The sequence below is a fragment of the Pleurodeles waltl genome, chromosome 1_2 (genome assembly GCF_031143425.1).
Source record: "Pleurodeles waltl isolate 20211129_DDA chromosome 1_2, aPleWal1.hap1.20221129, whole genome shotgun sequence".
In the NCBI taxonomy this organism is placed as follows: Eukaryota; Metazoa; Chordata; class Amphibia; order Caudata; family Salamandridae; genus Pleurodeles; species Pleurodeles waltl.
In genome coordinates, this window is record NC_090437.1 from 802,255,827 (window position 1) to 802,280,498 (window position 24,672).

At 45.1% G+C, this 24,672-nt stretch overlaps 1 protein-coding gene across 1 annotated transcript in view; it reads left to right on the forward strand.

Moving 5' to 3' along the window:
- AADAT (aminoadipate aminotransferase) overlaps nucleotides 1–24,672 on the forward strand; it is a 378,880-nt gene that overhangs the window by 271,155 nt on the left and 83,053 nt on the right. The window contains exons 8-9 of the mRNA XM_069244307.1: nucleotides 737–819; nucleotides 4,829–4,925. Of these exons, the coding sequence (XP_069100408.1) occupies nucleotides 737–819; nucleotides 4,829–4,925 (180 nt within the window). The remainder of the gene's footprint in view (nucleotides 1–736; nucleotides 820–4,828; nucleotides 4,926–24,672) is intronic.

Genomic DNA, 24,672 nt, shown 5'->3' on the forward strand with positions numbered 1-24,672 from the left:
GATAACATTCTGTATTTATGACAAAATTATGGCACACCTCTGTGCCATCTAGCTGGAAATAAAGCTGTGAAATGGAAAGTATTTCCTTTAGAAATGGACGCACTTGGAGGTTTTGGTACATGCCATGGAAATTATTTTCATGTCATTGTGCCCCCATACCTTTAACCCCAGGTGTTTTCACTGTGTCTTTTTCCACAATCCCAAATGTTCATGTTCTCTGTTTACTCCTCTTTCTTGGAGTTTCACCAACTATTTTGTATCATTCACATCCCTCCTCTCCTCACTTGCACAGTGCAGCCTGTGCCTCGTGTCCGACCATATCAGTGCTTAGTGCTTCAGAATTGACTTTGTTCAATGTATCTGCCAGCCTTATTTGAACATTCCCATTTCACATTTAAACACTTGTAAACAATAAAATTAGAGAAAAACTAATTCTCAAAAGACCATAAAAGGTGGTCTCTCTGTAGGACCATAAATAGTCATTAACCAGATCTGGAGCTTATACCTAAAGCCTCTAGGTTCCAAACAGCCCTGGTGCAAAGACTGTGAAGCAGAAGGTGGCCATCAGTGGGCATAACCAGATGTCCTACTAGATGTCAGCAGGAAGTGGCTATCATTGATCTCTCATCGGAACAGTACTCTAATGCTTGTATTTTAACTAACACTAACATTATTTTGTATTGTGAACCGTTAATCAAACTCTTTAATAAACACAACTTTTCCACTTCCTCTTTAGCCTTGGGCACCAACATTTCTCTCAATGGATGTTGATGGTCGAGTCATCAGGACAGACTCTATGTCTAAAATTCTCTCCTCTGGGTATGTTAAATGTACAGCACTGCACACTGTTATATGTACTATAAACCAACCTTTATACAAGAGCAATGTATCATGGAAGCCGTCCATATTTCAGAATAAAATCTTATCTCAGTCTTTGTGTTAAACACTGTTGATTCTTAACCTGTGAGGTGTGTGACCACTGTATGTGATACCCAAGATGTCTGTGTTTATATAAGCAGTGTCAAATATTAAATTTTCCAGTGGCATTCATCAAGAGCCCTCGAGGCTGCCCTTTGATCTCGAAAGGCAGAATTCAGTCCCTCACCAGTGAATGCTTTTACATAAGAGTGTTAGATCATTCTGCAACATGGCACACTGTATTGCGAGGGATCAGGCTAGAATGAAGACACACTTGTGTGTGTGTATGGGAGGTGTATCCCATTAAGTTGAATAGAGAATGAACTCGTTTTTTGGACGATGTTCAGACTTTAAATTGGGAGTGCCACATGGAAGCCTGTGGGGGCCCTTTGTTTGGTAGGTGGGTGAATGCCAGGAAAAAGAGGGTAACCTCCAGGAAATGTGGGTAGTTTGACAGATATGCCATGTGTCCAGCATGTGGTCAGAGTTTGTCCATTATCACGATTAGTGATAGAAAATTAGCCACAAGAGTTACTAAGTTGAATTAGTTTAAATCCAAAAAACCTAAAGGATGCTGTCACAATGCATGATGTCATCATTTATGTTATTTGAGATGTGACCAGTTTATGGCATCAAAGATATCAGTTAGCATGTCTTGAGTGATCTAATCAGTGAGGTCATAAGGAGTGTGTGGTGAGGGCACACGTTATAGTCAGCTTATTAAAATGACCTGTGAATTTCAGTATTTTTTGGTTTTGTAAATGTTAGTTTTTATCCCATTTCAACACCTACCTGTAATGTAACTTTAAATTCAACTGTTGCTTTTTCAGCAAATTTCTGGGATTGCGTTTCCATCCCTGTAACCCTTGTTTGTTTCCACAGTGGCAGTTAGCTCTGTGTAATAAGGTTTCAGCCACACTTTCCATTTTTTGATTTGCCTATAACATAGCCCCCCCGTCAGTTGATCTGCTCCAAATTTGGCCCTTCCTTAGTGTGTGTAGTCAACTAAGAACCAGGATGCCAAATGTCATGTAGTTCCATGCAGGTAAACAAGGTTAAGCAGGGGGTCAAGAAAGTTGTCTTTTTAGCTCTCGTAGGAAATGTTCAATGCACTTGCAGCCTAAGCCACTGAACTTTGTTTCACCAAACTTGACATGAATAAATGAGTCTAGTCTGAAAGTGTGCTTTTGTTGGCTTTATTAGTTTGTGAGGTATTAGCAATTCAAGAAGATGCCAGGTGGACATAATTTTACAAACATTTTACTAACATTTTTAGGTACAATGGACCACTGCCTTCTCCTAAAAAATGTTTTTTCTGCATTCACAAAGGGGAAGCGGCCCGTTGAGGGCCCCTTCCCATTTGCAAACAGTTGCCACCAGTGTGGATTTGATGATAAAACAATGTTTTGTGAGCTGATTTCAAAACTTTAATACATAAGTTAAAGAATCTGCAATTAGTCAGAAACCCACATTTCTATTCGGTTATCTGCTTCTGAATCTTAGTTTGGGTTTTGTACATTTAGAAAAGCCATTTTGTAGTCGCAAAGGGTCAGATTTGACCTTTGCTACTGTAAAATCGATTCTACATCAGACCCTTCGATCCCTCTGAAACCAGCAGACAAGGCCATTAGGAAATCTCCACTAGCCTCTGGGATAGTCCAAGTCAAAGCTTAACTTCTACCAAAACTGGTTCTTCTCTTCTAAGAACATTCTGTTATGCAATATTTTTTTTACCATTATTGTTATTTCAAAACCAAAAACCAGCCACCGCGGAATTTTCTTAAACAAAGCAAAACCTGTGATGCTGTGCACCATTATATTATTTCACAATAAAACTAATCCAGCCCCTTAAGGCCCGCCCATTTTCCTTTTCCCATCTTCCATACATATAATTGGCACTAAGCACTTAGGACCTTTAGTCTCTACCTGCTTATTGAACAGTGCGTACAGTTTTCACTGTTGCTTAGGGGCACGCTTCATTTTTTTTAAATACCCAATCCACTGCTCATGATCTTTTTGAACACAAACGCCGCCCGCCAAACTCATACCACCATTAGACCGCCATTGCAGTCTAAACCCCGCAAGCCCTATTTTGAGTTTCCCGCTGGGCTGGCAGAAGGAAACAGTGTTTCCGCCCACCGGCCCAGCGGGACACAGGGCCGTAACATTACAGCCGGCTCGTAATCGGGCCGGCTGCAATGTGGCAGTGCCACGGGTGCAGCAGCACCTGTCGTGCATTCCACTGCCTGTAATTCGGGCAATGGAATGCGTGACGGGGCTGTGCATGGGGGCCCCTGAAGTGCATGGGCACTGCACGGGCCCCCAGGGGGCCCCTAACACTCCCATTCTGCCAGCCTTTCAATGACAGTGGAACCGCCATGAAAAGGCTGGCGATATCAGTGCTTGTAATCCCCAGAGTGGATTACAACTGCCGGGACCACCAGGCTGCCGACTGGCTGCAACCTGGCAGTGTCAGTGGTCGGACCGTGGTGGCTCCCCAATGGCCATAATGTGGCGGTCAGACCGCCACGACTGCGGCGGTCCTACCGCCACTGTGGGTCTGGTGGTCTAAAGACCGCCAGACTCATAATGAGGCCCAAAGTCAGCATGACACTGACAAGACCACCTACCAGTCTTCCTTCAGACGCAAACATCAGCGAATCAGAGCCACCAAGCACTCCACACTCACTGATCGCACAAAAGCAGCGCCAACAGCACTAAGGAAATTAGAGTCATAGTGAAAGACTGTACGTCTTTGGCGGCAAGCTCCGCCAGTGCAACGCCTTCTGAGTACCTCTGCACCCAACTGTCCCTGTCCTTCATTAACAAGATCGTTAGCATCTACAACAACTTTGAGTACCAACTGGACAATTCCACTCTCGCAGCCCTTCTGCCCATCTCATCCAACACCCAGAGGACCACCCTGACCACCTAGTCCACCATCACCATTCACAAACCACAACTACCATGCTGTCCATACACACTGGAGCACCCTCCCTCAGATCCCTGTCCTCACCAGATCTTCAGCAAACAGCTGGACCTCATCACCGCAGTCCCCATCCCAATCCTGAACAACTCAAACATCAGAGCCACCTAACTGGACATCTGGAAACCCCACAGTACTCCCCCATCTGAAGAAACCCTCAGCAGACCTTAAGCACCAGCCAATTACCGGCCTATCTCTCTGCTAGCCACCTTGGCAAAAGTCCTCGAAAAGATGATAAAAACCTAGCCATCTACCTCGGTGATATCCACCTCCTTAATATCACTCAGTCCGGAGACAGGCCCAACCACAGTACAGAGACTGTCTTCCTTGTCCCCACAGATGACATCTGGGTGATCATGGACATAGGGGACACCTTGGTCCTCATCGTACTGGACTTTTCTGCAGACTTCAACACAGTCTTCCACCCCACCTTGGCCCCACGTACTTCAACAACCACCTAAATATCAATATACCTACCATGCACCTCCATTCGCCTGGGCTCCTGCTCAGTAACATCCCCCACCTACTCAGAAGCAGAAGACAGGCTCTGTACCGTGGTCATGCTTTCTACTACCTCACTCCTAAAGCTTGGAATGAATTGCCCCCGTACATCACGGTTGCCTCCTCGGTTCTTAAATACTGCAAGCATCTGAAGACTGGGCTCTTCACCTCGCCCCGGCCCTGGTACGACCCATACAGCCCCTGCTTCAGTGTCAGTATAGCCTCCTGGGTGAGTTGTGCAGTATACAAATACATAGACCAAACCTTATATATCATTTGTAACATTCCCTGGACCATGTACTGTGATCTCAAGCAGGGGTCCTAAAGAAACCTCCTATACAACTGCTTGAAAAAATAGCCTATTACCTTACTTACGGTTTATTTATGTTGACAATGTTTGAAATCCTTCCCTTCTCTCTGCAGATTACGAATAGGATTTGTGACTGGTCCCCAGCCTCTTATTGAGAGAATCGTTCTACACGTGCAGACTTCAACGTTGCACACAAGCACTTTTACACAAGTAAGTATATAATGAATTTGAAAAATCGCATTTCACCATCATATGCAGTTGTATATGTGTGAGTGGATTTTATTCGTTTGGTGGTGAGCGAAATGAGACTTTGCGTGACCCTACTAGTAAATATGTGTAGTCTTTTCATGAGGTGTCCCTGAGCTAATCATATTGTACCTAAATAATCTGAAATATGATTTATCGTCCCATGATGGATTAAAGGACTTTTGTATGCATCAATAAACCACAAGCATATTTGAGGCGATTGCAGGCAGTCCAGAATAAGATGGTCTTGCTATTTTAAAATTTTAAACTCTGTGATCAAATCTATCCAGCAATTAAAATGTGCACCGGCTCGACCGTCTAGATCACGGTGGTGTGTGCCAAACACAGAATAAATTAAGCTGAGGGCCATAAATATCTACTAGCCAGACTTAGATTTGGGTTACCGGAGCTCTGGCATAGGCCAGTGAGTGTGCAGGTTTAAAGCCGTGTTGGAATGTTAAAAAAAAGACCCCTAATTAAGAAGGAGTTTGGTGCAAACTACTATCAATTTTGGTCTGTCTTTTAAGAATACAGCGACGTCCCTTAGCTAAAGTAATGAATCTCATTTTAATTGGGTAAAAAGAGGTCATTCATCACGTTTTAAATAATTAGCTCAAAGTCTCGCGTCGGTGGCGCATCGCAAACGTGGAAGTAATGTTGCCGTCCAGTGAATTTGCCGTACACACACCCCGACTTTCTTTTGATGTTTAAATATTGCAAGGACAGATGGTAAGTGAACTATTTTTTAAAAGAACAGTATTTGAATGCCCAGAATGAAATAGTGAATATAAAGAACGTTCAGTGCTGTATGCTGACCAGTTACTGATCCTGAAAGTAATATTGCAATCAGGTAAACCCAACTCTTATGGTGTTAAAGAAACAAACACCATGCCACAGTTTGCAGACCAGTCTGTCTGCTCATGTACAATACATGTCTCTTTGAGAAAACTTGGTGAAAGAACACAGCAGGGGTTCCCACATAACCAACTTCATGGGCTCTCTAGCAAAGGGTAGGAGCACACTTAAAATATAGACATGTGCGGACCCAGTGCCTGAGGTACTATTGTGTTCAATGGCCCCACTTGTGACCAAATCAGTGCGCGTGAATGTGTAATGAATATTAATTGTCCCTGTGTTTTGGGCATCTATATAGTACTGTAAAGTAAATTACTTATGGAACTTAATTGCTGTTCTTCTTATTCATTGTGCAAAGACTACTAATTTGCTTGAAGTACGTAGAAACTGTATTCAGATACTTGACACAAGCGTAACAGCATCATGTGTTCTAGAGAATGTACTAAGTACACCAAGGCAGGAACTTGTGCAACAATAGAGTAGAGCAATAAAAAGTATATAGTTGCAATCATTTACACCAGCACATCATAAATAAAAATATAGTATTCAGGGATCTGTGTAACTTCACAGTAGCCAGATATGATTGTTTGTGTGATTAGGTAATCATTTGTGACTATGAAGAAAATATATTTTTAGTGAGCAACTTGTGTATTTTTATGATTTTGTGGGTGTGGGGGTTGTGGCCAGCAGGTGATGGAATGGTGCCATTGTGTGAGGTCCTTATCGCCTAGCTCACTAGCCCAATAATCCTGTCTAATCCTGGCAAGTAGCAATCCCAAATGACACTCACAATTGTGCCAAGAAATGCAGAAAGTTCATGGAAGGGCCAGAAACATAAATACTGGCAGAAAGGAGGAGTGAGTGCAAAATGGCAGTGCTGGAGGGCAAGTGATAACCTTACTTGGAGAAACTGTGTAGTGATTTGCATCAAATAGAGGTGCAACTGAGTGCGAGTTAAAGTTGCCCGCCCACATACCTGTTTCCAGCAGTAAGACTACAACGTTTAAAGCCCATGCCAAAGCAGGGAAATGGTTTGTTGAAAGGTGGCACAGCTGCAGAGAAGGAAACCATTGGAAAGGCAGCAGTGATGCATCCAGTGAGGCATCAAAGAGGCAACCTCAGGGCATGGGTGAAGGGATCACTGTGAGCAGTGGTAGAGAGGGGCAGGAAAACAGCCTGCAGTATATAACAAACACAAAGGAGAGATCAGTAAGAGAGCATGCATTCCCCTGCTCACCCCACCTCCATGTCTTAGCCCACCTGGCAGAGAGTCCGACCTGCTCTGACAATTCCATCTGGCCTCATGAAAGAGAAGAAAGAATTGCTGCAGACGCAAGCGCGATAAGGGGGTGGAACTGGTCACAATGGGTTCGGCCACAGAGGGCAACTAGAAAGGAATTGGCGGCTTCCCTTTCCTCTGTGCCGATCTGAAAACACTGACTGCCCGAAACTCTCAGGAACTTGCAAGAGAACCGAGTAGCTGCCCTTGATCCAGACGTCCAAATGATGCACTCCAAAACATGAATAACGTGTAGATGGACTAAAATCCCAGCTTGCTAGGAGTCACAGTTACATCTGTTGGCCACAGGACTACATGAGCACTGTACCGGGGAAGCTAGCAAATAAGGGCAGGCAACAGGAATGCTAAAATAAAGTGGAAAAAGCAACTTTGATCCCCAGAGCAGTGCCCGGGTAGCCCAAGAAACCTAACACACAGTAAAGGAAGGTAATTTCTCTGGACAGTAGCAGACGGGTGAGTGGCAGCACACTGAGGACATTGTAGAAGGAAGGAAAGAACCATAACCCTGCTACAAAATGGCTCAGCTAAGTTGAATGGAGTATTGGCACTTTATGTACATAGGGCGGCTAAAAGCAACAAAGGGGGAGGGACTGTGCAAGCAGGTTGAGAAACCCACATAACTCTCAGGCGAGTGGAGATAACAGCGCAATCAAAGTGGACAAACTGGATATCATGCAGGGAATCTAATGCATTTTTTAGCACAATATAGTCACAGTGGCAAAATACCGAAATCTACTGAGAGCTGACCAACAAAAGGTAGTGGAGAAAATCACAAGCACTAAGAAACACTGGCTGACGTTGCAACCCACGGTCAGTGACTGGCCAAACGAAAGGGAAAGCTCACCATACTTCTGTTCAGAATGGCAGAAATGGAGAGTAGATTCTAATGTAATAACGTTAGAATGATAGGTAGGCCTGAGAAATTGTAAGGGCCTGATATGATGCACTTTCTGGAACTACTGGTTGGCTGGCACAGTAGCACCAATTGGACTGTTACATCCCTTCACAAGCAAGAGTTCATGTAAAGTCCCGACAAGACTTCATAAGCCACAAGACCATGCAAGGAATGTAGTGAATTTGTGGCTCCTGTCCTCATCAGTAGGGACTTAATATTGCAAGAGTCCAGTAAGAATAGCACAATTAGAATGGACTACCACAAAATATATATATTTTTTTCACACTACACCACTGCATTCCAAGTAAAGAGACACTACTTATATAGCAGAAACTAAGACAACTAGGCATTTAATATATGCAGATCTTCCTTGTGAACCTAGAGATAAAAGATGTAGATAAAAAACTCTCTCTCTTGGACTGAGAGGAAGCCCTGGAATGAGCCTCAAACTGGGCATCTGAAAATGGAGTGAAGATGGAAGCAGACCCTTCCTCCCTCATTTGCAAACGTTCGTTTTTCTAATCCATTTTCTAGCTTTTCCTTTAACGCTTTTCTTCTATCATCAGTGTGATCTAAAAAGCTCTTCTCTACAGGCGTTAGAAAGCAGGTTAGATTATTGCGGTGCACATAAGCTGTCCCAAATATCAGTGTTGGCTCAAAGAAACCCTTAACTATTTTTATGTTATGTTCCTTAGCTATCTTATTTAGAAACTCAGTTATAGGCACAAAAGAAAACACTACATCTAGATTAGAGTAGAAGTATTGAACATGTTCTTGATTATAGAATCATGTTAATAGCAAACTACAGCTTATTCCATACGTAAGCGGTAAACTATGATAAGTAACCCCTTCTTGTACTGACGAAGGAATCTTTGTGCACACATAGCAATTCTTCGCATCCATTGTTTCAACATACTCATTCAGCAAGCGATAGAAGACATTAGTAGATAGTTCCTTTTTCGTGTTAGTTCCTGTTAGAAATGGGGTTTCTGGTTGGCTAGGGTATGCACCTCAGCCAGGCAGAACCTACCCACTATAGTCAGGGCAAGAGAGTTACACGTCCAAGATAACCCCTGCTTACCCCCTTGGTAGCTTGGCACAAGCAGTCAGGCTTAACCCGAGGCAATGTGTAAAGCGTTTGCACAACACACACACATGTGTGATGCAATATCCCCACCACAAAGGAAACCCAACACCAGAATATATTAAAATATACTGTATTGTACACAACGCAGTTATCAGACCAAACATCACATATCAGTACTATCCTGCTACCTTAGCAGTTGTCAGAATGTTACACATTAGTTACTCTGCAAATTAGCAGTAGTCACACATAACAACCAGGTTACTCAGTATTCTGCAACATAAGCAGTAGTCAGGAAACACGTTATCACATTAGAACACTTGTCATAAGAGTATCATAAAACGCCCATAGTAGGAACATTAGAAAACATATGGCAAGTTAGGGAAACATATTAGTAAGTCATGCCCATAAAAGGAACATTTGCATATGCCCACGAAACACCATCAAAAACAGGTAGGCAACATATAACAATCAGCAAAGTCTTTAGAAAGGACTTCGATTATAATTATATTGGTCCTTTTAAAAGTACCTGACTTGATGAAGGCACCTCCAGTGCCTTTTGAATGAAAAGAAATGGGCCCCCGGTGCTCCTTTGTGCAAAACGGGGGCCTCCTGACAATTCTGGGTGAGAGGGGGGTGGCACACACCCCATCTGTACTCCTACCGGGCCCCTCTGGGGACCGAGATTACTGGGGACCTCCACTGGCCCTCACGAGGGGGGCCCGAGCCAGGGTAATCCTCTGAGGAAGGGGGCGCCACGCACCCCCTCCGGTTTAGAAACGGGCCCCTCCTGGGACCCGCAACCTCCTGGGGTCTCCCTGGGCCTCCGCCGGCCCTCACACGGGGCGAGCCCTTCCAGAAAAGGCCACTGGCCCCCGAGGGGGCCAAAAAGGAAGTCGGCAGTCCGGGCGAGCCTCCGGTGAGGCTACCGCCTGGCTGCCAAGCAAAGGAGAGTCCTCCGGGACTCCCACAGGCGAGGGAGAGGCGTCCTCCTCTCCCTCCGTCTCCTGATGCCGCCCTGGCCCAAGGTAGGGCCTGCCGGTGCCCTGGGTGTGCTCCACGGAGCTGTCCTCGCCCCGGGGGCACCAATAGGAGCACGCTTGCTCCAGAGGAAAACAGGGAGGTTTTCTTTGTGCCCTGGGGGCACCAGTGAGCGTGTAACACTCGTGCTTTAACCAAGCAGCCTTCCCGGTGGTGCGGCGGTGATCCGGGCAAACGAGAACAGCGCGCTTAGGAAAGCGCGAGGGCTATGTCCCAAGCCCGGGTTGCGGCGGTGAATCGTGGAGCAAAAATAAAGCGCTTTTCAAAGCGCTAAGGCCACATTTGCAGCCTGGGCTGCGGCGGTGATTTGTCCTCCGCAATTAAGAGAGCGCCTTGTCAAAGCGCTTCGGGCAAAGTTGCAGAGATCGTTTGCAGGGGTCAGGGGCAACAGCACTCTGCCCCTGGGAGCAAGCCAGACAAGAAAAAGCATAGGGCTGGTGGGCCCAGTTACAGGCCAGCACAAGGGGTTACCAGCAGTGGCAGTTCCTCCTAGTGACCAGGCAGGTCACAGGTCAGCACAGCAGCAGCAGTCCAAGGTGGTTTCCTGGTGAGTCCGTTCATCAGCGTTCTGTGTCCAGTTTCAAGTTCCAAGAATGTTCAAATTGTGGGGAAAATTCCCCTGTACTTATAGTCAGTTCTTACAGTGTTTTACCATGGTAGGGAGAGGAGGTTCCAGCCAGTTACAACTGGTTCTGGGAGTGCCCCCTCTCTCCTTTCAGCACAGGCTCCAAACATCAGTGGGGGGTTAACGACCCTATTGTTTGAGGCCAGGGCACAGCCTTTACAAATGTAGGTGTGCCCCGCCTCTCCCTTCTCTCAGCCCAGGAAGACTATTCAGTATGCAGATGCACCTCTGTGACACCTCCACCCTCCCTGTGTACATGCTGTCTGAAAAGTATGCACAAAGCCGCAGCTGTCACTCTGCCCAGACGTGGATTGGAGTCAAGCTGCAAAACACCAGAGTCATAAGCACAGATAAATGTGCACTTTCTAGAAGTGGCATTTCTGTGATAGTAATAAAAAATACACCCACATCAGTAAACAGTATTTATTATCCCCATCACAACCATACCAAACAAGCCTACGCTACCCCTCATAACTCAGACAATACCCTTTACTCATAAGGCAGGGCATTTCTAATGCAATCCTATGAGAAGGCACCACTCTCAGCAGTGAGACACCAAGTTAGGCTGTTTGTCACTACCAGGACAGGCCATGCAATATGGCACATGTCCTGCCTTTCTACGTACATGGCACCCTGCCCCTAGGGCTAGCTAGGGCGTACCTTAGGGGTGACTTACATGTAGTAAAAGGGGAGTTCTGGGCCTGGCAAGAAAGTTTAGATGCCAGGTCCCTGTGGCAGAACACTGTGCACACAGGCCCTGCGCTAGCAGGCCTGAGACAGGTTTTGAAAGTCTACTTCAGTGGGTGGCGCAAGCAGCGCTGCAGGCCCACTAGTAGTATTTAATTTACAGGCCCTGGGTATAGAGATACCACTGTACAAAGGACTTATAGGTAAATTAAATATGCCAATTAGGTATAAGCCAATCATACCAACTTTAGATGGGAGAGCACCTGCACTTTAGCACTGGTCAGCAGTGATAAAGGGCTCAGAGTCCTAGAGCCAACAGCGAGAGGTCAGAAAAACCAGGAGGAAGGAGGCAAAAAAGACTGGGGATGACCCTGCGTAAGGCAAAAAGTCCAATAGTTCCCTCATGCAAATACTTCGTATCCTGCTCAAACCTCTCCCATGGTGTTAGTGTAGCAGTCTCAGGAGTTGGAGCCTTGTTAGTCGCACTCTTATCCACCAATGGCATTCCCACAATCACACCTATAATTACTACTGCACACACAACACCTAAAATAATACTCAGCCATCTACGGATCCTACCCCTATTATCATTATTTCTAGTGGTACTCATGATCTGTAAAGAATCAGAGAGCAGAATAGTATAAAGCAAACAATCAACTTGAGGAATATTTTTTCTTTTTTTCTTTCAATGCAAAGTCTCTTTCTTGGCAAGTATTTACAGCATTTCACTCACTCCCAGGACCCTTTGTCAAATCAGGTTAGCAGCTTGTCATAATCGGTTTTTCAGAGTCAATTCAGGTTAACGGTGTCACATCCGGTAATTTATCAGTCTCTTTTCTCAGATTTTTCTCTCCATTTAATTTCAATCTAACACAGTCTCTTTCTACAGTTGAATTCAGGTGCCGTAATATTGACCTGGAATTTCTCGATCAAAACAGAATGCCAAGAATTCTTGTTGCCACTCAGCTGATGTCGCATAAGCCCATTCAGGTCCTGCGTACCTCCTGTTTGCAACTCTCTTTTCAGTTTGCGATCACCCTGCAACTCTCCCGCACTGAGATCTTCTTTCCTTGTGGTGTCAATTTCTTCTTCTATTGTTTCATTAGGGACCATTTTCTCCTTTGCAGCTTGTGGTTCCGGCCAATTATCTCCTTTAAGAGTTCTACTGCCGCTCGACCTTTCAGGATGTTGAACAGTACCCTCCTCTTGTGCTATGGTGTTTTCTCTTGATGGACCTGCAAGCAGCTCAGGAGGAGTCGGAACACTTTGACCTCCTTCTGCCTCACCTCCTTCGCCTTCAGGGTCTGTCAAGGGCTCAACTTCAAACTCGTATCCGTCTGCTTCTGGGAGAACCTCCCTTTGGGTCGGTCCTCCTGGCGCCTCAGTTGAGATAGGCTCACCGTCGCTCCTCTGGATTTCGTTTGCTGCTTGAGTGAACAAGCCGTCCTCAACAGGCTCTCCTTCAGTCTCAGTTCCCCTTTGATTACTCTCCAGCCCTGAGACTTCCTTCTCTGCAGCTGTTATTTTCGACAATTCGAGTTCCTCATCAGTTGGACAAGTCACCTTCTTTGTGTGACTGGCATGGATCCAGTTTGGAAGTCCTGCACATTTCACAGCAGTAGTAGTTGTCAGTATTACTTGATACGGCCCCTTCCAACGTGGCTCCAAACACGACTTCCTCATGTGTTTCTTGACAACCACCCAGTCACCGGCTTTCAGGGTGTGACCTGGATCAGTAATCGGTGGCAATGTGGTAGCTTCCACCTGGTGAGAGAAAGAGGGGACCACGTCAGCCAAACCCTTGCAGTAGTACAACACCATATCATCCGTGATATTCACAAGAGCATTTGCAGGCACTGCGGGCAATCTCATAGCTCAGCCCATAAGAATTTCATGAGGAGACAGTCCTGTTTTCTTGTCGGTGTGTTTCTGATTGACATCAGCACTAAGGGCAATGCATCTGGCCAATTCAAATTTGTGGCTGCACACATCTTTGCCATTCTCGACTTCAAGGTACCATTCATCTGCTCCACGAGTCCTGATGCTTCAGGGCGGTAGCTACAATGTAACTTCTGTTCAATGTTCAGGGCAGCACACAAGAGCTTAATCACCTCATTGTTGAATTGACTTCCCCTATCTGATTCTAAAGAGATCGGAAACCCGAAACGTGGTATCAACTCCCTAAGCAGCAGCTTTGCTACTGTGAGACTGTCATTTCTACGTGTAGGGTAAGCTTCAATCCAGTGACTGAAAATGCACACAATCACCAACACGTACCTCAGACCTTCACGTACAGGCATCTCAATCAAATCCATCTGCATTCTGCTAAATGGACCTCCTGCTCTCCCAATGTGGCTCAGATTCACCACGGTCCCTTTCCCCGCATTCATCTGCTGACAGATAATGCACCTGTGACAGATAACCTCTGCAGCTTGTCTGAATTTTGGATTGAACCAATCGACTTTGAACAACTTGATAATTGCATCTCTTCCAACATGTGTTTGACTATGGTAAAACCTCGCAAACTGTGACAAAAGGCTATTTGGCAAACCCATTTTCCCTTCCTCAGAAACCCATTGATCATCAGATCTCTGTACGCATTGCATTTTGAGCCAGGAGCGTTTCTCCTCTTTGCTGGCACGTCCCTGCAACGACCTGAACTCATCCAGTGTGTCAACCACCCTTAATGCATACCCTGAGCATGTTTCATTTTCATTTTCAGGTAACAATTCCCACTGGTCTTGGAACGATATACAGTTCAATGCGCAAAACCTTGCGACTTGATCTGCATATCCATTTCCCATGGACACAAAGTCTTGTGATTTAACATGAGCACTGCATTTCACCATGGCAATTTCAAGAGGTAACTGAATCGCGTGCAACAATTCCTTAATTCTTTCACCATTTTTCACTGGAGAACCAGAAGAGGTCAGGAAACCCCTCTGTGACCCTAGCTGGCCAAAGTCATGGACAGTTCCAAATCCGTATCTGCTATCAGAATAAATAGTGACTTTCAGTTTCTCAGCAGCGTGGCCTGCCCTAGTAAGAGCAATTAATTCAGCCACTTGAGCAGGGTATACTCTTTCGAGCCAGGATGCTTCTAGGATACCAGAGATTCTACACACAGCATATCCAGCTCTCCGTACTCCTACTGAGTCTCTCAGGCATGAACCATCAACAAAGTTAATGTAATCATTTTCTTCCAATTGGGCATCTTTAATGTCGGGTCTCGGTTTGGTGCACAGATCCGTTACCTCGAGACAATCATGTTCTACCTCCTCAGCGTCATCAATGTCTGCATTTTCAATAGGAAGCAAAGTTGCCAGGTTCAACACAGTACATCTTTTTAAGGATACATTTGGTGACCCCAGTATAATTGTTTCATACTTAGTTAGGGGAGCATTTGTCATATGTTGAGTCCTTGTTCGGGTCAACAGAATTTCAACTGAATGTGGGACCATTACTGTTAAGGGATGTCCTATCACTATACCTTCACACTGAGTGAGGCTCTGACCAACTGCTGCAACTGCACGCAAACAACCCGGTAAGGCTGCTGCGACTGGGTCCAAAGTAGCAGAAAAATATGCTACTGGGCGGTTTGCACCTCCATGGACCTGTGTCAGGACAGACAAAGAACAAGCATCCGTTCATGACAAAACAGTACAAATGCCTTTGTGTAATCAGGCATACCTAACGCTGGTGCCCTGCACATGCTTTCCCTCAGTTCAATGAATGCCCTCATCTCTTTCTCGGACATGGTTATGGCACCCGGGCCATCCTGAATTTTTTTAACCGCTAACCTCACCAAAGGTTTAGAGATAATCGAGAAGTTGGGAATCCATTGACGATAGTAGCGCACTATTCCCAGAAACATCCTAATGTCCCTCTTGGTTGTCGGGGGATTCATCTGCAGTATGGCTGTCACCCTTTCTTTAGATATTTTCCTCTACCCTTTTTCAATCAGGTGACCTAAGTACTTCACCTCTTTCTGACAGTACTGTAGCTTCTTTGGGGACACTTTATCTCAGTTCTTTCCCAAATGATTCAATAAGGCAATAGTATCATACCTGCAGTCATCTCTTGTTTTGGACGCAATTAACAAATCATCAGAGTACTGTATTAGAGTCGAACTAAAAGGCAATTCTAATTATTCCAAGTCCTTCTTCAATATCTGATTGAAGATGGAAGGTGATTCAGAAAACCCTTGAGGAATTCGACACCAACTGTAAACCTTGTCCAGGAATTTGAAACTAAAGAGAAATTGGCTGTCCTCATGAAGAGGCACCAAAAAGAATGCTTGAGACAGGTCCACAACTGTGAACCACTCTGCATCACGCGGAACCTGAAACATAATCACGGCTGGATTTGGCACTATGGGGCAACATTTTACCACAATCTCATAAATTTTTCTCAGGTCTTGAACAATTCGAACTTTCCCCCAAGGCTTTTTCAGACCCATTATTGGTGAATTACACTGGCTGCTCATCACTTCTTTTCGAACCCATTGCTTTACAAAGTCTGCAATTATCTGCGTCACCTGTATAAGAACATCTTGGCCCTGATTCTGACCTTGGCGGACGGCGGAGGCCGTCCGCCAAGGTACCGCCGCCAAATGACCGCACCGCGGTCAGAAGACCGCGGCGGCCATTCAAACATTTCCTCTGGGCCGGCGGGCGCTCTCCAAAAGAGCACCCGCCGGCCCAGAGGAAATGCCCCTGCAACGAGGACGCCGGCTCAGAATTGAGCCGGCGTAGTTGCAGGGGTGCGACGGGTGCAGTTGCACCCGTCGCGTATTTCAGTGTCTGCAAAGCAGACACTGAAATACTTTGCGGGGCCCTCTTACGGGGGCCCCTGCAGTGCCCATGCCATTGGCATGGGCACTGCAGGGGCCCCCAGGGGCCCCGCGGCACCCCCTACCGCCATCCTGTTCATGGCGGGTTTCCCGCCATGAACAGGATGGCGGTAGGGGGTGTCAGAATCCCCACTCCGCCGCCATGGAGGATTCCCCCGAGCAGCGGAAAGTCGGCGGGGGACCGTCGACTTTCCGCTTCTGACCGCGGCTGCACCGCCGCGGTCAGAATGCTCGTGGGAGCACCGCCAGCCTGTTGGCGGTGCTCCCGTGTCGGTGGCCGCCAGGGTCAGAATGACCCCCCTTGTGCCATGTGGTACTGCGGTACCTGGGGAAACACAGCATTTGGCTTCACTTCTACCTTGACTGGCTCTACTCCCCTTATTAATCCCACTTCCTTTCCTGTCAAGTCCCACACTTTCTCTGTCACTGTTCCCTGTAATTCGGCTGGTAAATCAGTCACTGTGAACATCGGGAAGAAGGTTATCAAAGGGTACTCCTCATTTGCGGTCTCCATCTCTGTCTCTGAGATCTGACCATCGATCCCTTCATCATCACTGTTTGTCTGCACCTCAATCCCTCCATTAGAACAGGTAATCGAGCACCTCGTCTTACACAGTAAGTCTCTTCCCAGTAGGGATACGGGACTCGAGTCACAGACTACAAATCTATGTAACCCCTGGAAGGTACCAATATCAACTTGAACCGGATCTGTAATCTGATTTGTCTGGAGCTGATTTGCTACTCCTACCACCATTATGGTATGCCTCGAAAGTGGCAATTTCGGAACCTCTGCACTTCTGACTGTAGAGAGTGTAGCTCCTGTATCAACTAGGAACGAAACCTTATGACCCATCACCTTTCCCTGAACATAAGGTCCCCTCTGATCTACTTCTAGGGACGCTGCAAGCCTGTACTCCTTGCTATCTGAACAATCATCCGACTATTCATCGTTTATTCCATCCTCACCACGCAATGGGAACTGTTGTACTGTATCACTTTGACTCATTGTTTGACCTGTGACCTGTTGAGGAAGCATCACCAGTTGCTGTCCCATTGGAGCTAGTGGTAACTGCATTTGCTGTCTAGGTACCATGGGAATCTGCTGTTGTACCTGCTGCATCTGTGCTGGTTGAACACGTGGCATTTGCATTTGTTGCATAGGCTGGAGACCCTGCATCTGCACCATGTTATTCTGGAAGTTCGGATTTTGACCCCTCATTCTTGGACCCCTCACATTTTGAAATGTACCGACATCATTGCTTTGTTCAACAACACCATCCTGCACCATCATTGGGCACTCCCGCTTCCAGTGGCCCACGTCCCCACACGCGTTACATGGTAATGCCTTTTTCATCCCTTGCACATCATTTTGAACCAAAACGGTATTCAAATCTGGACCACAGTTCACAAAACCTCCCCGACCTCTGCCTCTTGTTTGCGGTTGGAACATCCCGTTCCCTTGAGGTTGTTGTTGTGCCACCTGTGTTCTCCATTTCCCTGCATCCCTGCTTGAGCTGCCTAAAATGTTCATCACCATCACTTTTTCTTTCAACTTTCTCTGCTTCAATTCAATCTCATTGCTACAGTATTTCGCATACTGCCACACTTCATCAATTGGCTTCGCTTGCCAACAGATAAAATGATTCTTAATCATCTGGCTAATCTCCCATAGCTTGATTCATCATGGGTGCAGTAGCTACTGACTGCGGTCCTGTGACAGAAGTATAATGCGGAACCACCTGTTTCTGCGGCTGGGGCAGCAATTGTGGAGTTGGCTCAATCTGCACTACCTTTGCTCTTGTGTACCCTGGATCAGGGGGCACCATCAAACTTGTAGTAGTCTCGTAATACTGCGACATCAGGATAGAGCCTCTGAATTGGTGGTGGCTGCAACTGTATCTGCGTTTCTGGTGCAGTGGGTACACTGACACCATTCTGTATCGGGACTGTATTGCCTGTCTGTACTGTATCCGTGATTCCCTTATTTTGTGTCGGATCTTCAGGACCCGCACTAGTACTCTGTCCATTATCATTCATGGCATATGGTGGCGGGCGATCATGTAACAGCTGATTAAGAAACTCCTCATCGTCTGAATCATCTGCATCTTCCCAAGAACTCTGAGTCTCCCTTGGCTTGCTAGAGCCCTTGTCTGTCTTACAAGTGGCCTTCTTTCCCTGTATCTCATCTTCTTGAGTTATTGCCGGAAACGTCCACATCTTAGTTTCGTTATCCCATTTAGCCTCCGCTAGAGTCTTTTCTGCTCTTCTCATTCTCCTCAGAAATTTCTGCTGCCTATGTTGTATGGCCATTAAATCCCAGACCGGTAATGCCTCATACTGAGCTGGTCTCGGGGGCGGTTTTTGCTCACTTAACACCCTTCGCAAATTTTCCAAAATTCTTATATTAAACGTTCCGTATTCCGGAAACGCTAAACATCCCTCTTTCTCTGTCATTTTGCACCACTGCTTTAACCAAAGACATGGCGCGACTCCCTTCTCCTCCATTACGGTATGAGCTGGAGTATCCTCTGGCGGTGTAGGCTCCCCCACACTCGCTGTAATGTATGTATCTCCCCTCAAAGCACTCTTTAGAGCCTTGAGAAACTTCATTTTTGCGTCTTTTATTTTGTTTAGAATCTAATCAGGAAGTGACTTTAATTCCCAGAACACTCTTCGCCTACCTTCTCAACCAATTGCCTATCACGGACGGCTAACAATCCGTGCGCGACCCCTCTCGGCAACTGACCTATCCCAGCGCGATTCCAGTGAAGTCACACTCACACACACTGCGGCTGACAAAGTCTTGCGGCTTGTCTTCCTCACGCAGAAACTAATGCAATATATTGCGAGCACCTTAACAATAAACTCAAATTTGCCGGTTTACTACAGGAAGGGTGACACAATCGCTTCAGAACTTTACAGAGATTTCACTTGAAGCCTCGGCCGCTACTCTCTCCTTCTCAGATCCCGCACTCGTAAGCAGAATTCGACCCGCAAATCCTACTCTCGACTTGTCAATGGTCCGTTCCAGTGCACTTTAGAACTTGCCAAATCTCCATCGAAGGTTTCACTCACACAATTTGACTCAAACTCGACTTGTCAACCACGCCCGATTGACCTATTAAACCGCACAAATTACCAAGTGTCTCTTACACTTATCAATATACTCTGGAGTCTTAGACCACAACGGGTCCGTACATCACCAACAGCCACGTGGACAATTTTTTAACACAAAGCGCCACAATCACATGAAATTTGCCAACTTCCCTACTCTCATACTGCGGAGTACGCCCACACCTACTAAAACATTACCTGCCCTAAATTCACCCAAACTTCACAACTTCACCTGCAATATGCATAAGCTGAGCAAGCGCAGATTCTACACCACACATACTAGAACGCCGAGAACATACCCAACTCATTTACGCAAGCTCCGAGATTCCGGGAAAGTCATTTGGGACTTAGAAACACATCCTACCTACAATTTGCATTATTTTGAGAAACAAATTTAAACAATGGTCCCTCGTCCTAGGGCCCCAAAGGGCCAAACCATCGCTCTGCTACCAGAACTGATAACGCGTCCCTTACTAGATAATTTATTCACTCTGGGACTCATTTTAGGCCGATGGATCTTTTGACTCTGATTGAAGACACCGTAAGACGAGATAACTAATCAACATGTCAATCAGTAAGTCAATAATGTCATCAGTTGTCACCATGGCAAATCAATTTAGATTAATCAATAACATTAATAAAACTCGGAAACCACCATGACCTTTCAGTCATGAATAACCACACCAGTTTAGTACGTTTTATGATGTTTATTCCCTATTGATTACAATTCTACGAGTAAGTTTATCAGTCTCAAAACCATGAAACACATCAGCATTGTCATAATATGGCAACTCGAATAAGATGTCATCAAAGCAAAGATCACGAACATTAGAACATAACACAACGTCAAAATAGGTTAACCTTAGCAGAGTATCATTAGCTCATTATTAAACAAAGCATTGATTCAGTCATTTGTCTATTTGTGTCCGTTTAGTGAACCCCTTAACTAACCTCGAATTAGCATTAGCATGTTGGGCTTCATGCAAAACAATTTAGCAACACAAATTTAGAAAACATCTATCTATGGTCTCTGTCAAAAGAAGCAGTTGGTACCTAGAAAGGAAAGGCAAACAGACAATTACAATTTCATCATCATATAGTTACCCTCCGTAATGGGTCAGCATACAGAGTCAGTCTTCGTCCTCAGGACATAAGTTGATTCGCCATCAGCCAGGAAACGCAGCAAAGTTCAGCAAGACGGGGTAAGCAGGGACACTTCCCTCATAAGGAGTAGAAGTATAGAACGTGCAAGATAAGGGTGAGGATGGTCTGAAGAGTCAAACAGCAAAGTCTCTAGGCAGAGTGACAAAGTATCTGGGTCATAGCAAAAGTTCGCAATGGCATTCCCCCATGGCTCCTCGTGTCAAAGGTTTTTATCCCTTTTCTGTTGTACAGTCCCCTAATTTCTAATTGGGTAGGTTTGGCACCCCACTATCTCCATCCAATGGGTTTCCAGTGGTACCATCAAAATTGTCACCTCATAACAGTTCTCACGTAGTTTATTGGTTCTTGTGATTGACGTCTCCAACGGGTAGAATGTCCGGTATGATTTCATATTCTCGTGGTCCTCTTCGCATCCCCAGTCAGTAGTTCCATTGTCTATACCAGTTTAGGTGACCTTGTACCTGTTGCTAGTCTACACTGTTGCATTCAGCAAGAATGTTTCCTTGAGCAAGTGGAATTTCATGGGAACCGATCTACTACAGTTACACTCATCTTCTAGCTTCTGGAAAAATATGATTACATGTCCTTCATCAAGTCAGCACACTGCACGTTAGAAAAACACATTTAATATGAAACCGGGCTGCTAGGCCCGACTCATGCTAACTAAGGCCTAGTGATTTAATTAGCAAAACCTTAACATATAGCTCTCAATACTAATACAAAATCATACATTAGTGCATTAGAAACTCAATTTAGTCAATTTTATTAGTCCCCGCATATATTGGTGGCCACTCCCCGTGGGCACATTTCAGACTCACGTTTAGTAAAACATATTAATACATTTTCTATGCGGCATTAATATGCATTAGTTCATAAACACTTCATGTTAATTTTGATAATAAGAGCTACGCTTCATCAGGCTCATTCACTACACCCGAAGGAAGAAAAGACTGGGCTATCAGGCCTTACCAAACTCAGTCAGATATCTGGAATGAATGACTAGTGACCGACTCACTATGGACATTGAAACATATGTAGGTATCCCTTTCAACCAAGCTGTACATTTCTTCTATATTCATATGAAGGTGCGCCTGAAAATAGAATTTATGAGCACAACAGAAATACTGGGTTTACCACGCAAACAGGGAGTGCTATAAACCAAACGGATAGTGGGTGTGATAAAATAACACAGCCACACACTTCCTTTTCGCTTACCTCTCCCCTTTCTGTTTTCCCTTTTGAAACCTTGGGTGCTTTCTTGTTCTCCCAACCGGAAGAGCTAAAAAGGTTTATAACAGGCACAAGCAGTTTGAAGTGAGTCCCTGGGTGGTTGGGTTTTGAGCAGGTATTACTTAAGGACCCTATTGCACACAGTAAACTCTGACTATGCCAGAGAGAGTAGATAAGTATGCCAGAGAGAGTAAAGTAGATATGTCAACAAGGAAGGTAGTGCCTAACAAAGCTAACTTGAAAATGAGAATGGTAGGGTCTGTGCACCTTTGAGGTGGGTTGGTTTGGGGTGAGCAAAGCATTATGTCACCACTACCCCATGTTAGGGTATGCTTGAGAGACGTTCTTACAACATACTAACGTGGGATGTTAGGGGACTGGGTAACCTTAGGAAAAAAATATATAGTGCTAGCATACATAAAAATAAGAGTAACATACCTGATATTTAAACAAGGAATGCATGTAATAAGGAATAGGAATTCAGAAGAAAAATGGAGGGGCCAGTCTCACTACATTTCCTATTCGTCCTACGTGAGGGTGCCATTTTGAGCAATGAAGGTAATAAACAATGCACATTTGAGTCTAAGATTTCCATGTGAAGGCTTCAGGTAGGTGCACTTTAAGTGCACCATGCTAGGAGACAAGGGAATGCAATATCTTATGGATAATACAGGGATGGCGAGCAATCCATTGACTGAGTGGTAAGCATTTAGAACAGTAGTGAGGATTGCGTGTATTTGTATGACATGGGATAAAGAAGTTGTTAGAGAGATGCATCACTGAACTAGAGGATTAGCTGAGAATGTGGGAGGAGGCAGTTAAAACAGTGGTGTCATGGGCAAAGATAACGAGCAACTAGGAAAGAGTATGTGAGCACAATGGATTGTCTTAGGGAGGAACATTATAGTGATTATCTATCCAGAAATTATTATAAAGGCAGCAAGACCAAAGGCATGTTGGCATTTTTGAAATTAGAGAATGCAGACAAAGCATATGCCCAAATATCAGCTATATATACCTAGGATGGTTCAATGACACACACACAGGCAGAAGTAAACCTAGCTTTTTAGGATTGCTACAATGTGCTATAAGCCAGATAATGAACTCGACAGTTAAGATACAGACCCAAGACAAACTCGAACTATTATAAGATCCCCCAGGATTAGCGAAAATAAATTATCCATCAAATAATTAGTGATGAGGGAAAACACCAGGAAACTCTGGGCTTCTACTGGAATTCTATGCCACATATAACACCAACCTAGCACCACACCTTTTGGAAATGTGCTCTGACTGCCATAGAGGAAAATACACACCCTTCCACAACCAAAGAGGTGATCATTATTGTGTTACTAAAGTCAATTATAGAACCCCGGTAATGCCTTCACATCGTTCACTACTGATATGCTGTTCTGCTTTGCCTCAAACTAAGAGGAAAAGGATGCCAAGGAATGTAGCACTCCTAGTTTGAGTAATACATTTATGAAGCCACTCCCCAGATGTAAAAAAAACATGAACATGAGCACTTAACTAGAATACAGTAAAACACGTGTAGATGCCAAAATTCTCACATCACTTATACAATCATAATCATATAAGAATGTAATGCATCAGCAATGAATATGTGTAAATGTGCACAGCAAAGCGAAATAGTTAAGAATATAAATGCATCATCATGGGATCGAATCCAACAGCATCATCCTGATGCCAGCGTCAAGCTGTAGAATCCTGGACAGCTGAGACAGGAGAACCTTCCCCAATGGAACGGACTTTGTTCTAGGCACTGTGCCCAGCCCCAAAATTAGTTTCCTTTGCCTCAGCGCCAAGCTTCCCCACCTTATATACCTTAAAAAAAAACAAGTGGAAAGTTCTGGCAATCTCCCCCTCCCTTGCCCCGATGTACATTTCAGAGCAGAGGACCAGTACTTTTCCGTCATGAAAACATTGAAACCATTCCCAGGCTGAGACTCTCTTGTCATGTCCACCGTCAACATCCCCCATGTTATGTTCCTGCACGGTGCAACCCCAGCTGGTGAGAAGAAATGAAAACACGTTCAGAGTAGGAAACAAGCTTTGTGGAAAATACATGGGCCACTGATGTGACAGCATCTGAAGCTAAGCTAAGCACAAAAGGGAGCCAGTGGTCAAGATGGACTCAGTGGTTAAATACAGATAGCATTACATACGTAGTGTAGATTATAAGTCTCTTGCAAGAGCCCTTTAACTCCCTAAACTGGGTTTATTTATTTATTTATTGTGCCAAACAAGATGGAATTTAGAGCGGATTTGGGTCACATTACTGTAATGATCCAGTACCACATGTGAGAAGTGGAAAGATGATATCTGAACCATGGGCACTGTAGAGGGAGACTAGGCAGGGGTGCCTGCTCTCCCCGCTCATATTTACACTAACCTTGGAACCCATGGCAGCTATAATCAGAAAGGAGGAGGTGACGAGGTACAAATCTAGACAGGCAAACCCACATGATATCCCTACATGCAGATGATGTTCTGCGGTACATTAATAACATTGACACAGATTTGGGCCCACTCCTTAACAAACTGGAGACTATAAACCTAAAATCAGGTCTCACATTGAATAAATGAATTTGTTATTATACCAATTAAAGAGGCAGGCTCCACCAGTTAGAGCACACCGCACTCCACTACCCCTTCAGGGGGCTCCTGGCTAATTTAGATACCTTGGCATCAAGATGTACTACTAAGATGAGGCTATCCTAGAGGGTACCCTGATCAAATCAATAGCTACCCTCAAATAAACTATTTACTTCTGGAAGAAATGCCACTAGCTATCACAGGAAGGGCAGTGCTATTGAAAATGATTCTACTGCCGTGCCACTTCT